At 42.9% G+C, this 14,866-nt stretch overlaps 1 protein-coding gene across 2 annotated transcripts in view; it reads right to left on the bottom strand.

The window, feature by feature from the left end:
• LOC115645808 (ubiquitin-conjugating enzyme E2 E2) overlaps window positions 1–12,349 on the bottom strand; it is a 329,813-nt gene extending 317,464 nt beyond the window's left edge. For both annotated transcript variants that reach the window (XM_030550949.1, XM_030550950.1), the window contains exons 1-2: window positions 12,261–12,349; window positions 6,381–6,569 (exon numbers count right to left, since the gene is read on the bottom strand). In XM_030550949.1, the coding sequence (XP_030406809.1) occupies window positions 6,381–6,556 (176 nt within the window). In that variant the 5' untranslated portion in view covers window positions 6,557–6,569; window positions 12,261–12,349. The remainder of the gene's footprint in view (window positions 1–6,380; window positions 6,570–12,260) is intronic.
• Between the last annotated feature and the right edge of the window lie 2,517 nt (window positions 12,350–14,866).

The raw sequence follows: 14,866 nt of genomic DNA, 5'->3' as shown, positions 1-14,866 counted from the left end.
AGACCACATTTTAAAACAGGGCAAACCCTATTATATATTTCACTCTTTCAAAAGTTGTGACAGAACAGGGTCCTTGGAAATTGAACTAAGAATGACTGTTGAAGCAGGAGAAAAGAATATATTAGGAACACTTATAAATGCCAACTTAAAAAAAAATGTTCATGGAGTTGTTTTCCTTTTTCAGTATTTTGTCTGTCACTTTTGGCTTGTCAAGTATAATACTTGTTGCCAAACTTATTTAAAAATATTAATATATTATGGCAACCCTCTCTGTTATTTAGAAAGGTTATGGATGGCCCACTTCTCTATGATTGTATTTCAACAAAATATCCATGACTTAGTTGATGTTTTAATATCTTTCCAGAAACAAAAGGCTACATAACTCAGTTTCATAAATTCACAGTTCAACACAAAAATTTGCAGACCAAAGACAAAATGACAGGTTTTAAACTAGCAACCTCAAGAGCAGAGAGCCCTTCAGAATACTATTTCTATCTGTTAAGCTATTATGCTAAGCAAGAATGGATACACTTCTCTCAATCCAAAGGCTGTGCTAAGATTTGCTATTTAAGACATAAGGTACCTTCTCTTTTTAAGGACAGCAATTCAGTTCATGTCTGACCTGTAATTATGATGTGCAGTGTGAGTTTTTCAATTCTGACAGGTAAGGAAGGTTACTATTTAAGGTGACACCCCCTGGGTAAGGCAAATTGAAGGAATGGTACACAATATGACTTATATACTGTAAGCTATTACCTGTGTAGCAACTAACCCTAGAAGTAGTCACATTGAAGGACACTGCAATATGAAAGGTCGCAATAGTATTCTGCCTTTTTGATGCTTCTAAATCAGTACTTCCACTGATGCGAATAGCAGAAAGCCTACATGTTTTAAACAAAATCAGGCCTTAGTTACTGGTTAATATTCAGTCTAAGGAGGCAAAAAAGGCTACTTGCAATAAAATTCTGTTCTATCCAGGTATTTCTATCGCACTAATAGCTATGGTTTCAGGGCATCTTAGATGCCTTATCAGCTGACCCACATATCCCAAACTTCTCACTCTTCTACTGGAACCACACAAAGAAACCCACTAAATGAGGGTGACGAGAAAAAAGAAAAAGGAAAAATAGAAAAACAAGTCAACACAGAATGTTGACAGAAGAAAACTCAAAGTAAGATGAACATTCTATGACTGCAACATTTGCAATTAAATTAATTACCAAAAACTAATTAAAAAGAAGGTTGATAAATGCAACATAACTAACAAAACTCAGGAATACAGTGAAGAACAAAATCCCTCACACTTCCCTCAAAATCAAGCCATATTAGGGAGCATTAAATTGCCGAGGTAGCGCCCTACAGAGAATATATAGTATAGAACATCTTGGAGCACATTTCACACGTAACTGAACATTTCCTTCTATTGATTTATATAAAAAAACTAATATTGCTGAAGTGACTTTTATAAGTGAAATTACCTTTAGAATCAAATTTATAACACACAGCAAGAAAACTCATATTACAATTCCTTAGATCTTAATTATAATCGGAGGTACATGGGGTAATTATTCAGGATAATGTATCTAAAAAAAGATTGCTACTACACTTCCACATGCACTAATAGATTTTTCAAGGGTGTGACAATGCATGACTTCCAAACTCAGATCAGAATGCAGTCTGTAGACTATAATTTAGCACTTGGAATAAGACTAAGCTCCAGAGTTGTATTAGTTTGCCAGTGCTGTCTAATAACTATAATGCATGTAAAAGCTGGATGCTTTAAATTATTCTACCAATTTCAATTGTGTTGATTCCTGAATTATTTTAGAGTTATTAAAAACAGTTATTGAATGAAATTCTGTCCCTTATGCAAACATTTTTGCGATTTTAGAGTAATGACTGGATTCAGTGGGGTTACACGTACGTAACAGAGCAGAAATTGGTTTCTGCAAAACGTGTGTGCAGTCTTTCTTCACAATCAACTGGTAAAAAATCACTATTAATTTTGAAGAGGTGAACATTTCAAGTAAATTGCTATACCTCTAATCCTGCAAGCAGTCCTATTAAGTCGTTTTTACAGAAACACCCTCTAAGGCAGAGTTTTTCAAAGCTTGGGTCACAACCCAGTACTGGGTCGCCCTGATCAGCACCCAGGAACTCTAGTGGCGCTGGTCAGCGCCACTAATTAGGATGTTAAAAGTCCCATTGGTGGTGCTGCCCAGCTAAGGCAGGCTAGTGCCTACTTGTCCCAACGCTGAGCTGCACCCTGGAAGCGGGCAGCGGTGGGTCTGGCCTCTAGGCAGGACCACAGGGCTCTGGTTGCTGCCCCTGCCCTGAGGACCAGCTTCGCACTTCCATTGGCCTGGAACCGGCCAATGGGAGCTGCGGAGGAGACAGTACGTGCAGGCGAGAGCCATGCAGAGCTACTTGCATGCCTCTGCTTAGGAGGCAGACCTGCTACTGGCCGCTTCCAGGTGCGGCGCAGTCTGTGGTGTGAGGACAGGCGGGAAGCCTGCTGCTGCATCACTGACCAGGAGTCACCAGAGGTAAGTTCATGACCCAACCCAGTGCTCCAAACCCCTGCCACAGCCCTGAGCCCCCCAAACCCAGAACCCCTTCTTGCACACCAAACCCCCTCATACCTGGCCTCATCTCAGAGCCTGCACCTCCAGCCCAGAGCCCTGACCCCCTCCCACACCCCAACCCCCTGTCCCAAGCCCCCAACCCCGAGCCCCTCCTGCATCCCAAATCCCTCATCCCCAGCCCCACCTCAGAGCCTGCATCCCAGGCCCAGAGCCCTGACCCCTTAGAATCATAGACTATCAGGGTTGGAAGGGACCTAAGGAGATCATATAGTCCAACCCCCTGCTGAATCCCCAGACAGATTTTTACCCCAGTTCCCTAAATGGCCCCCTCAAGGATTGAGCTCACAACCCTGGGGTTAGCAGGCCAATACTCAAACCACTGAGCTATCCCTCCCTCCTGCCCCCTCCTGTGTAAAGATATTAAAGAAGGTACTAACATTGATTCCCCAAAGTGACAGTGACCTCCCAGTTTCACCAAATACAAAAATCTTTTAGTTCTTCTGTTAAAACTTGTAAGCTAATGTCTGCAGGAACCATTGATTATATCTGTCCTGTGAAAGATACTCTATTACTATGTAAAACTTACAAACAAGTTAATTGACTTTGTTCTTGAAGTAAACACGATGCTAGCCTTAAGCTGTAATTGATACAACATAAACAAACAGACCCCCACCTTCTGTGATTACAGGGCTGGGAGTCTCATAGGAATTAACACACACCCTGAAAGTGGTGGAGACAGTAAATTAAAATATGGTTAAGATATGGAATGTATGTTGATGAATGCTTGATACATATGAATGGTTAGGGACGTGCCAGCCTAGAAAAGGAGTATCCATCGGCCAAAGAATGTGTCAAGTGGACCACCAGACAACCCCCAGAGGGTAAACTGGGACCCACTCCAACACCTGGAAGGATGAGAACAGTGTGGAGCCACCAGGAATGTGCCATCTGCCGATTGAGTCAGCAACAGCAGGATGAAACAGCTCCCACAGACTAACATAGGAATTAATTCCTATAAGAATGAACTCCAAAAACTGAGGACTTCGAGTCTCTGGTTCTGCTGCCAACCTCCAGGAGCATCAGGTGCATCTAACACAGACTTGGCTCCATCCTCATGACCAAGATACCTGGCCAGTAACTTGGCATGAGCAACTTCTAGGCTGGTAACTATAACACCTATACAGAACTTGAATGAATGACTGTGTGAATGAATATGTATGTGTGTATATGTGTGTGTGTATATATATATATAAAGAATAAGTAGTGATAGGAATAAGTAGTTAAACAATGTTGTTTGTTTTTATCTTTTGCTTTATTATTATATTTACAATAAATGTGGCATCTTTGCCTTATCCCTCTTAATAAGATCCTGCTAGTTTTTATTCTATCAGTATAACACCTGCACTCTGACCCCCTGCCCCAGCCCAGAACCTCCTCCCACACCTTGAAACCCTCATTCCTGGCCCCACCCTGCAGCCCTCACCCCCGCATCCCAACCCTCTGCCCCAGCCCTGAGCCCCTTCCACAACCCAAACCCCTCATACCCAGCTTCACTGGGTCACAGGCACCACCAATTTTCTTCAAGTAGGTACTCAGAAAAAAAAGTTTGAAAACCATTGCTGTAAGGTGTTTGCCTTAATATCATATACTGAAAGGTAAGTACCTTTCAAATTTCCTCCCCCGCCCCCCCCCCAAGCAACTCCTTGCAGGTGGTAAATAAAAAGGCAACAGGGCACTTTAGAAGTTTACATTCTCCATATTCTTAAAACATTCCAACAGATTTTCACATATGTTTAAAACAGCCACCTTATCAAGCTAAGAACTTGTATATTAAACTTTCAGCCTAACTAATTCGTAAGTGGAGTTACGAGCCATTGAAAATGGGGTTTGGATAAGAAAGTAGAAACAATTTTAACTGAAGTGACTATGCAGTTACCAACGTTGATAAGGCTAACATCTAAATAAGTCTCTTACTACTTTACAGAAATATTAAACTATAAATATATTTAAACGTACCCAAACACTTTTAAGAAGTATAGTTCTTGGAAAACACATTTCAGCATTCACATTCATAATTTTCTTTGATATGACTATACATGTAAAACAGCAGTTTTACAATCTGATTGGCAAACATATCTGTCTGCAACTGGAATACTTAGTTTCAGCAGAAACCACAAGCAGATATGATTAAATTTTAAAAGGTTTAAGTAATTTTATCATTGCTAAATGCATGTTAATAAGAGCTCTAAGCTTTGAAGACACAAAACTAAGAATAATAGCCCAACTTCTGACATTAATTTTTTAATACCGTAGTGTCCACAGGACCCAGTCAGAATCATGCTATCATTGTTCTAGACACTGTACAAACATAGGAATATGCAGGCTCTGTTCTAAAAAGGCTACAAGACAACAAGTATATGCAACTATAGGAGATGATTTGCGAGCATGGGCAAGGTTAGAAGTAGTAGCAACTACAAAGACCAGGTATTTGCACAGTTTGATAGTTCTAAGTTATTAACAATCATTCTCCTCCCTTTAGTTATAAAATATTATAAGTTAGATATTAGTAATCCCCACTGATCCTCTGCCAACTGATAATGGCTAGATAATCTTCTGTAAGCATCATGGTAGAAGTGGACCTTGAGGAAAGATTTGAAAGGCAGGCGAGGGAAGAGGGCGTTGGCTCCACAGGCTACATAAAGGAAGATTATCCTTGAATAAAATGAAAGCATGAAGATACACAGAAAAATGGACAAAATGAGTGATCAATACTGGCATCACTGGCAGGATGGAGAGAGACTCATTACGATATAGGAGGGGATACGAAGGGAAGTTTAGATCTGTGAGGCTGATACAAAAATTATATACTATCAAGTCAAGGTAAAGTAAAATGTATGAATTAAAATGTACACACACTAGTATTTGCAGCCTAGTGCCACATATCATATTAACAGGAAACTCCAAATGAATGCAATGGGGGCCTAATTCTCCTCTCCTTTATACTAGTTTTACAGTAACTCCTAATTTAGACTGGTGTAAGTTAGTGAAGAATCAGGCTCAGAGTTCTGCATGAGTTAGGTCTGCAAATCTGGGTTCTATATATAAACTTTTTTAAATTTGCACTGTATTTGGGTTCCCTTTAATAGGTTTTGAACATTGCTGCCTACAGTAATGCTGATGTGACAGAGCTTCCTCTGCACAGTCCAGGTATGCCAATGAACCAGTGACTGATGTGACAGCGTGAGGTCACCTAAATAGCTATTTTCCAATTCTACCAGTCCTCTCGGGAGGGGGGGGGGGAGAAAAAAAAATCAAAAAACAGAATTAAGACATACCATGGTTTAATATAATGAAACAAAAACACTTGTTCATTCCATCATTTCTTGTCCCTGATCTGCGACAATAAAATGCAGTACTTTGTAGTGATAGGTATTACAGTAGTCTCCCAGCACACTGAATTACTGACTTGTCTGAAACACTTATGGTTAATTAACTCTAAGTTACACTGACAAGTTTCTCTCTCTCTTATGCACACAATTCATAAGAATACAAAAAAACTGCTCGAGTTATACTAAGAATAAAACAGTGTCAGTTTCTATCATGCAAGCTAATATTAAACCCAGGTGAAAACAAATCAGTCTGTCAAAATAAATAAATAAAAATGAAGCAGCAGCATACAGGTCATTTTGCGACTCCAATTAAAGAACTAACATACAGATTCAATCATACTGTAATAAAACAATGAATTAGGCTGATGCCCATCTTCACAAAAAAAGGCTACAAAGATCAGGGTACCTTTTAGCACTAGTTGATAGTTTAGCGGCTGTTTTGCTAGAGATCTTGCCCTCCTTCTTCTTGGGTTGAACCTGCTCCCTTTCCTGCTCTTGCTGAACACCCTCACGTTGATCTCCATCAGAGCTGCCTCCACTAGTGCTTGGGCTATCATCAACTCTTTGCCCTTCAGTGGACATTTTAGACTCTGGGCTAAAAAAGACAAAGGCGAGTAAGGAGTCTTTTCTTAAGATGTCTGATAGTATCGTTACTGACTTTTTTTTTTGTAACAGAGATAAACAGGGTGAAAAAAATCATTTAATACAGTACACTTTATATTGCACTATTTATGTCTGCAGTATTGAAGAATCTAGCCATAATTGTCTATACAGTAACTCAAAAGATAGTCATTTTACACCAACTAAAAAGTATACAACAAAATATTAAAAACCCTTTTACGTATATGAAAAATATCTAAAGGGAGATTACATTTATTCTGGGTAAGTGGAAAATAAAACAGAATGAGTAAAACAATCCAGTGTTAATGGAGTGGATAGCTCAAGGGATTGGTGATGGGATGAAGAGTCTTTCACCTCTAGGACACTGGTTCAAATCAGGCCCCTTTTGTTAGTAACTGGAAGTCATTACTATTTTAAGACCATTCATTAGCCCACACATAAAAAGTCTAACTCCAACTCCCAGTGGATAGGTTTCCACTTCATAGAATTCACATTTTGGTTGGCACACTTGATGGAGAAAGTTCTGTTTCTATGTCCTTTTAAGCCTAACCTTTCGTAGCTAGAGATGATACTCCCACACCAGGGAGTAAGCACATTAGTGGGGAAACAAAGAAATCTGCACTGCTGAAACCTGTTTATGAGCAGAGGAGATCAGACTATAAAACTGTCAATGAATACTAGTCACCAAGAAATCTAACTTTATCTCAATATATTTCATATGTTTAGTTCTCACACTTGTAATATTTAGCTATAGTCTTCTTTTCTTCCTTCACTTTAATCACTGCATTTCTTCAACTATAGACTGTTTAAAATTAAAATGGTTGTAGTCAATATTATGACTTCTCTGTTGTAAATTAAGGCTTTTTCTTGGGGGGTCAAATCTAAGACTGCCAGATGCGATGGCACTGATTGCTAACTGAATCTATAAGAAATCTGAAGCAACACTAGAAGGCCCTTTACCTCAGTGACATCACTATGTTCTTTTTGTGATATTTTATTTAAAGAACAACTTTAACACCACCTAGGGCCAACTTTTGCTCAGTTACATCTGTGCAACCTACATGAACTCAGTGGAATTGTACAGATGTAATTAACATCAGAATCTGATCTACAGTGCACAATGAGGTTTATGTTCAGTATTGTTTTAGTCTGTGAACTTTGACTCATTTATCCTTTTAGCCATATACAGAAACCATACACAGAACACTAGTTACAGAAAACTGTACATCTCAATTATATATTGCAATTTTCTCTCAAGAGCCTAAATCAGGATTCCAGACTAACTCTAAAACAGCAGTTCTCAAACTGTGGGTCAGGACCCCAAAGTGGGTCACAACCTCATTTTAAAGGGGTCACGAGCGTTGGCGTTGGGCTTTGGCCCTAGTAAGTCTAAGCCCAAGCCCAGGCCCAAGCCCCAACCCCGCGATCTGGGGCCAAAGCCTGAGGGCTTTAGCCCTGAGTGGTGGGGCTCAGGTTACAGGTCCCATCCCCCTGCCAATGTTTGAAGCCCTCAGACTTTGCCTCTGCCACACAGGACAGTGGAGCTCAGGCAGGCTCAGGCTTCGGTCCCCCCCCTCCGCAGGTCGTGTAGTAATTTGTTGTCAGAAGTGGGCTGCACTGCAGTGAAGTTTGAGAACTCCTGCTCTAAAAAGTATGATGTAAAATTTGTGGCAGTTTGCTCAAATAACCCACTAAAAGTTTAAGAGTTTGTAACTGAACATTAGGATGCAAATCTTCTATTCAGACAGTACTGCCACCACATATATGGAAAGAGGGCAGTGGAAAGAAGAAAAAACTTCAGCGTCACTGAGGTGGCATTGGAAGAAGAAGAAAGAAAAAAAAGCAAAGCAAACAAAGGACCAAAAATTGTTTAGTTGCATACTGAAAAGAAGAATGTTCTGCAGTTAGAAGCATTACCAAAATCTTAAATTTATCAAAAATAGTACATACGTTGCTTAAATAATGGTCTCCCATGAGGGCCCGATACTGCATTAGTCATGTGAATAAATCCTAATGACTTTCATTTGAATTAAGTCCCTCTGCTTAATTTATATGACTGTTTATCAAAAAACAGTTAAGGTTTGGAGGGGTGAGATTCAGAATTCTTAGAGAGAACACCAGCTGATGATGATGGAAGCTAGAATAGATTAACCTTAATCAGTATCAGCTCTTTTTTTTTTGTTTTGATTATGAAAATGGTTATGTTGTACAGACTTAGTGTTGCACTTAAGAATGGAAAATGCTGCATTATTTACTTCTACAGTTAAGAGTAAACAATCCTTTTATTTCTTAATTTTCCTACAGCAGAGACATAACATTGTCTTTTCCATATTTCACATTTTCCATGTCAAGTCTTAAAGGAGAAAAATAAAGCTTTAAGTTAATAAACACAAGCTACTGTATATACTGATAGCAGCAAGATTGAGTTACAATTATTAAATGAGACAAGGTGGGCGAGGTAATATCTTTCATTGGACCAACTTCTGTTGGTGAGAGACAAGTTAAAAAATTCTCACCCACCTTGTCTCTCCAATATCCTGGGACCAATATTGCTACAGCTACACGGCATACAATTATTAGTTGCACATTTTGACTTTGCAGCTAGGTACAGATATATTTTCTGTTTCTATACAGAGGTAAAACAATCTAATATTTCCTTAAAACATTTAAGATATTCTTTATTTGCCCTGCAAGTTTGGATATTGATCTCCCATTAACAATTAATTTTAGAATGAGAGGATTATCCATACAACATACATATACTTTCTAACTGTTGGCCAAAAAAAATCAGCAACATTTTTTAATTAAGCTTATGTCCACAGAAGGTCTGCTGTGGATGATTCTGCTATAAATATTACTATTATCCAAGAACTGCTGTACTCACTTCGTGAGTTCAGGTTACTGCCCAACAGATATATGCAGAAACAGTAGCCCACAGTGTATAATTACTGTAACAAGTAATGCCAGCTTTTACAACACAAAAATGTTTAAATCTGTCATTTAATGTCTGGCTATTTTCTTATTTCACTCTCTCAGAGGCAAATATTTTCCATACTCTCCCTTTTATTTTATTTAAATAAAAATCAAGTTATATTTTATTTAAGCACTGAAAGCTAAATTTAACCTCGATAAAAGGATATTTAAAAGGGTCTGTGAAGTCAAACCTTCAAATATGTGGCCAAAAGAAGAAAAACAAGGAGCAACAAGAAAGTGGAAACATCAACAGGGGGAATGACATTGTGGGAAAACATTTCAGTGCAATTACACAAACACACACACAAAATATTTCTTGAAGCCAAATATCCCCAAGACTCATCTCAGTGCAAAGAGAAAAGCAAAAGACTGTGTCCAATTCTCTGGACTGCTAAATTATGCCACATTCAAAATTTAAACCCTCTGCTGCCCTTGTGTTACGAGAACTGGATGGAGGGAACAGAAGGGGGATTAAAAGTATTTCCCTGAACACATCATGATTCTTCAAAGACCTTGGTATCAAACCCCATCTATAAATTTAAAAGTTAAACATGTTCAAGAGAACCTACTTCTTCCATTTATCCCATGCTTCCCCTCCCCCCAAAAAATCCAAACAAACAGTAGCAGCTAGGGAAAGAGATCCTGGCAATGTGCAGATAGGTCCTGAGGGCAGCTGAGCCAGTGAAGAGGTCTTTATAAAGCTGCCTTAATTCCTATAAGCAAAGATAAATTGAACTTTTCTGCTGGGTCCATGAAAAGCAGCAGCAGGGGCAGCCACCTCACTTGATCTTCATTAGAAACCATAAAGGGCAAAAAGATCAAAACATTTCAGGAGATAAAACAGGAGGAGTCTGATTTCCAGCCAGCCAGGACAGTGTCTATGGTTGAGAGAGGAACCCAGAAAGAAATAAAAAGCTGCTGCTGCAGCTTTAGACTGAAACACACACACCCCTCGCCTATTTTCCTGCTGCCTGGAGGGGGAGGGGAAGGCACATGTCATAGAGACACAATGTGCAATAATTATGCAGTACTAGAAGATAGCAGGAGACTGAAACAGGCACTTTTCAAAATGACATTATCCTGCACTTTCCAGATACTTTGTGTGGAGGAGGAAAGCAGTAGGAGAAGCTGGAAAGAGAGAGGATGAAAGGAAAAGGATTGGGATGAGAAATAGGTGACAGTGGATGATGGAAGGAGAAGACTTTGTAAGGAAGGCACAAGGGTTATATGAGGAAGAGATGGGGGCTGGGCAAAATGAGCTAAGGGATTACTTTGCTCCTGTCATCGTGCAGTGGGGTGGTTTAGACCCATCTCTGCTAGAGAGGGGGCTGTTGCACAGGGTACAATTCCTTACTCTGAAACCAGTCCCTGCTTGTATTTACCAATTCCCATCCTTAGAATTTCTGGAAGGGGGAGGGGTTTCTCCCCATCCCACTCCTCGGGGGCAAGGGGTTATAACAGTGATAACTGGGAGATAAAGAGATAATGGGGGAAGGAATTATGACCCCTCTATGTGTTTGTGCATGAATGCAGAGAGGATAAGGGGTGTTTAAGAGCAGGGTACTAAGGAGATGAAAGGGTATTTCTAGGAGATAGAAAGGTAATGGAGAGGAGAGCAAAAGATACACAAGTACTGGTGGGGATACAAGGATGATAAGAAGGGCAAAAGAAGGTGTGGGGGAGTATTGTAGGGGATAATGAAGGAGGTATTGCTGGAAGATGCAGGTGTTCTTGTAGAAAGAGAGAAGGCATTTCTAGGACCCCAGGAGAGGAACAGAGGGAGGAGGGATGTGGGGGGGGGGGGTAATGAAAAGGGGGAATTGATGGGGCTAGGTCAGGGTATGTGATGGGGGAAAAGGGTTGCAGGGGGATGGATGGGGCTATTGCAATGAGATGTGGTGAGGTGTCAGGGCAGGTGGATGTGGTAGGAGTGAGAGGGGACATGAGGGTTTGGGGAGCTGTGGGATGGATGTAGCTGGGGCAGAGGACATGGGGATGGATAGACAAAGTTGGCTGAGGGACACAGGTTCGGACAGATAGACAGGTCAGGGAACGTGGTAAGGGTGGGAGAACAGATGGATGGGGGTTGGGGAGAGAGGTAGGGAGGATGTAGGGATTGGTGGGGCTATGGCTAGGGGACCTGGGGATGGATGGATAGGGCAGGGGGATGGGATGAGGAGGTGGCAAGGGCATAGGGATGGATGGGGCTATGGAAAGGAGATAGGGTGGGGGTCCCAAGGGAACAAGGGGACGAGGAGGTAGAGGAATGGGCTAGGAAGGAGGTGGTGGTGCCAAGGGGTAGGGAAACTAGGCAGGGGGAGCAGGAGGTTGGGGAACAGGCAGTGCCGGGGTAGAGGAATGGGGCAGGGGGAGCAGGAGGTTGGGGAACAGGCAGTGCCAGGGTAGAGGAATGGGGCAGGGGGCTGGGAGGAGCAGGGGGGATGTGGTGGAGGGGACAAGCAATGGTGGGGGCAGCTGGATGTGGGGGGTGTAAGGTGGTGAAGGCGGGAATTGCTGGGGATAAAAGGGATGAGTGTGGGGGCAGGAGGGCACAAGGGAATAGGCGATGCCCTGGGTGGGGTGCGGTGGGGCAGGAGGACGTGGTGGGGGCAGGTGGCGCCGGGGGAGGGGGTTAGAGAAATGGGGAGGGGGGGCAGACGGTGCCGGGGGGGACTGGGGCAGGCGGCGTTACCTGCAGGCGCAGGGCTAGGGCTGGTGCCGGCTCTGGCTGCGAGCGCTGCGCTGCACGGCGGGCGAGCGGCCCGGCTCGGGCCAGGCGAGGGGTGGGGGCTGCGCGCTACCCCCTCGGCTACTGCTGCCGCCGCCGCCGCTGCCCGAAGAGAAGTGAAGCTGCCGCCGCGCGCACCCAACCCCGCCGCGCGCGCGCTCCCGACAGCCAATGAGCCCGGAGCTGGCGGTTCGGGGGAGGAGCGGGCTCGCGCGCACGTTCTCAGAGGGGGAGGAGAAAAGGACAAGCGAGCGGGCGCGGGGGTGGAGGGGTCTGGCGGGAGCGCGCGTTAAAGGGAAACACCGGTGGGAGCGCTGGGATGAGAAAATTGAATTGGGTGCGAGAGGAGCACGGGAGTGGGGGGATGGGAACGGGCGGGAGAAGGTGTGTGCCGGGGGGGTTAGATGTGCGGGAGCTGGGTGCCGGGGGGGGGGGGCGAGGTAGGTGGCGGGGAGCTGGGTGCCTGGGGGGATAGGTAGGGGGGATGTGGGTGCCCAGGGGGGTTAGGTGGGGGGAGCTGGGTGCCTGGGGGGGTAGGTAGGGGTAGGTAGGTGGCGGGGAGCTGGGTGCCTGGGGGGATAGGTAGGGGGGATGTGGGTGCCCAGGGGGGGTTAGGTGGGGGGAGCTGGGTGCCTGGGGGGGTAGGTAGGGGTAGGTAGGTGGCGGGGAGCTGGGTGCCTAGGGGGGTAGGTATGGGGAGCTGGGTGCCCGGGGGGATTAGGTGGCAGAGAGCTGGGTGCCTGGGGAGGTAGTTAGGGGGGAGCTGGGTGCCTGAGGGGGTTAGGTAAAGGAGAGCTGGGTGTGTATGGGAGGGGGGGGTGTTATGTATAGGGGAGATGGGTGCCCAGCTGTATGTGTAGGGGGAGTTATGTGTAGGGGAGGTAGATGCATGGGGGATTACATTTACAGAAGGTGGTTGCAGGGGGGTTATGTATGGACATCACTAGACTGGACACCTGAATAGATCAAAGGAGGGTCTCGGTCTGATGGAAGCTGGGTGCTGAGAGGGCTAAGGTGGGCACATCCCAGTTTAAACACAAAGTGAGGGAAGGTATAGGAGGCAAGGATCTGCCCTGGGTCAGACAGGTGGTCTCTGGAGAGTTTCATCCTAGAGGGAGATGTGGAATTTCCCCTTCTGCTTTTTTTCTATTTATTATTATATATTGTAATAAGTTCCAGAGGCCTCAGTCAGGATCAGTGCCCCATAGTGCTGGTTGTTGTGCAAACACATAATAAAAGGCAATACCCCAAAGAAGTCAGGGTATAAATTAAAACAAGATGAAGCACTAGTGTAGCGCACAAAGGAGGACAAAGCTTGTCTTCTGTCTCTTCCACCAAGGGACAGAGGATGTAGGAGAGAGAGAAGGATAACCTTAGTAAGAGCACATGGGAATGCTGATTAATGGTCTTTCTTCTGTTTCTTTGACCCCTCTGATTTCTCCCTCTCCTCAGCTCTCTCTGATCCTGCCAGTGAGTGCTGCACACTTTTAGAGTGCCAGTCCACCCGCTCTTTCCATCAGTCCAACTCCTGTTTCTGCCTCAAACACATAGCCAGAGAGGGAAGCCAAATGCCAGTCAGGGAGCAAGACCAGAGTAAAGGGCTCCCTGATGGATGCTTACATCCTCACACTGGCGGTGTGTTTCAGAAGTGAGGGACAACAATGGAATAGTAATGTACCGCACAACTCCACCCGAGGAAGGATTGAGGGATATGGCACAGTGGTCTGAAACGACAGTGGCCAGTCTAGGTTTTGATGATGCCAAACTTGTTAATTTATAATACTAAGCATTTGAATTTACCTGAATGATTTCAACCACAGGGCTCTGCAGTCCGTTAGCAGAGCTTGATGATATTAACAACCTGGGGCAACTAGCAACATAAGATAACTTGAAGAACCTCAGTTGGCCATAGGTGCTGTGGGATAACTGTATTAAAGTAAATTAATATCACTTACCACATGCAGGTAAGTAGATGTATTACTAATTGTGATATTAACCTGGAACTAGACAAACCTGTAAAAGTATAGGTTATGTTATTGAAATATTGCTATTATCTTAAAGATAATACTTATATTCAAAACATTGTATAGATGTTAATTCTTTAATCTTCCCTTAATTAATCTGTAATTAATTTTTAGCTAGATTTCACTAAACTTTTTATTAATACAAATCTCTTTTCAATTAACAAGGAAAAAACAAACAATAGATAAATATTTAATGATGAATCACTATATTTTCCCTTTTTTGGTATCTATAGGTTTTTTTTTAAATCTTCACAAGATTCCACATTTACATTTCAGTGCTCATCTCCATTTTAGATGCAAATCATGTTACAGTATTTGTCCTAATTGATGGATGTAGAATACGTGGAGATCACTAATACAGATCTCAGGAACCACTGCTGATAAACCTAAAGACTGGAAATGCTGTTGGCACATGTCTCTGGATGCTCTCTCTATTCTTCTTAAATATTATTTTTGTATGTTACTGTATAATAAACAATCTTTCTCTCCTTTGAGAAGCTGACTATTTTGAAATAACCTGTTTTCATGTTCTAATCATTCTCATTT

Source organism: Gopherus evgoodei, chromosome 2 (genome assembly GCF_007399415.2).
Source record: "Gopherus evgoodei ecotype Sinaloan lineage chromosome 2, rGopEvg1_v1.p, whole genome shotgun sequence".
Classification (NCBI taxonomy): domain Eukaryota; kingdom Metazoa; phylum Chordata; order Testudines; family Testudinidae; genus Gopherus; species Gopherus evgoodei.
Note: the sequence above shows the minus strand (reverse complement) of the source record. Positions and strands in the feature narration are given on the sequence as shown.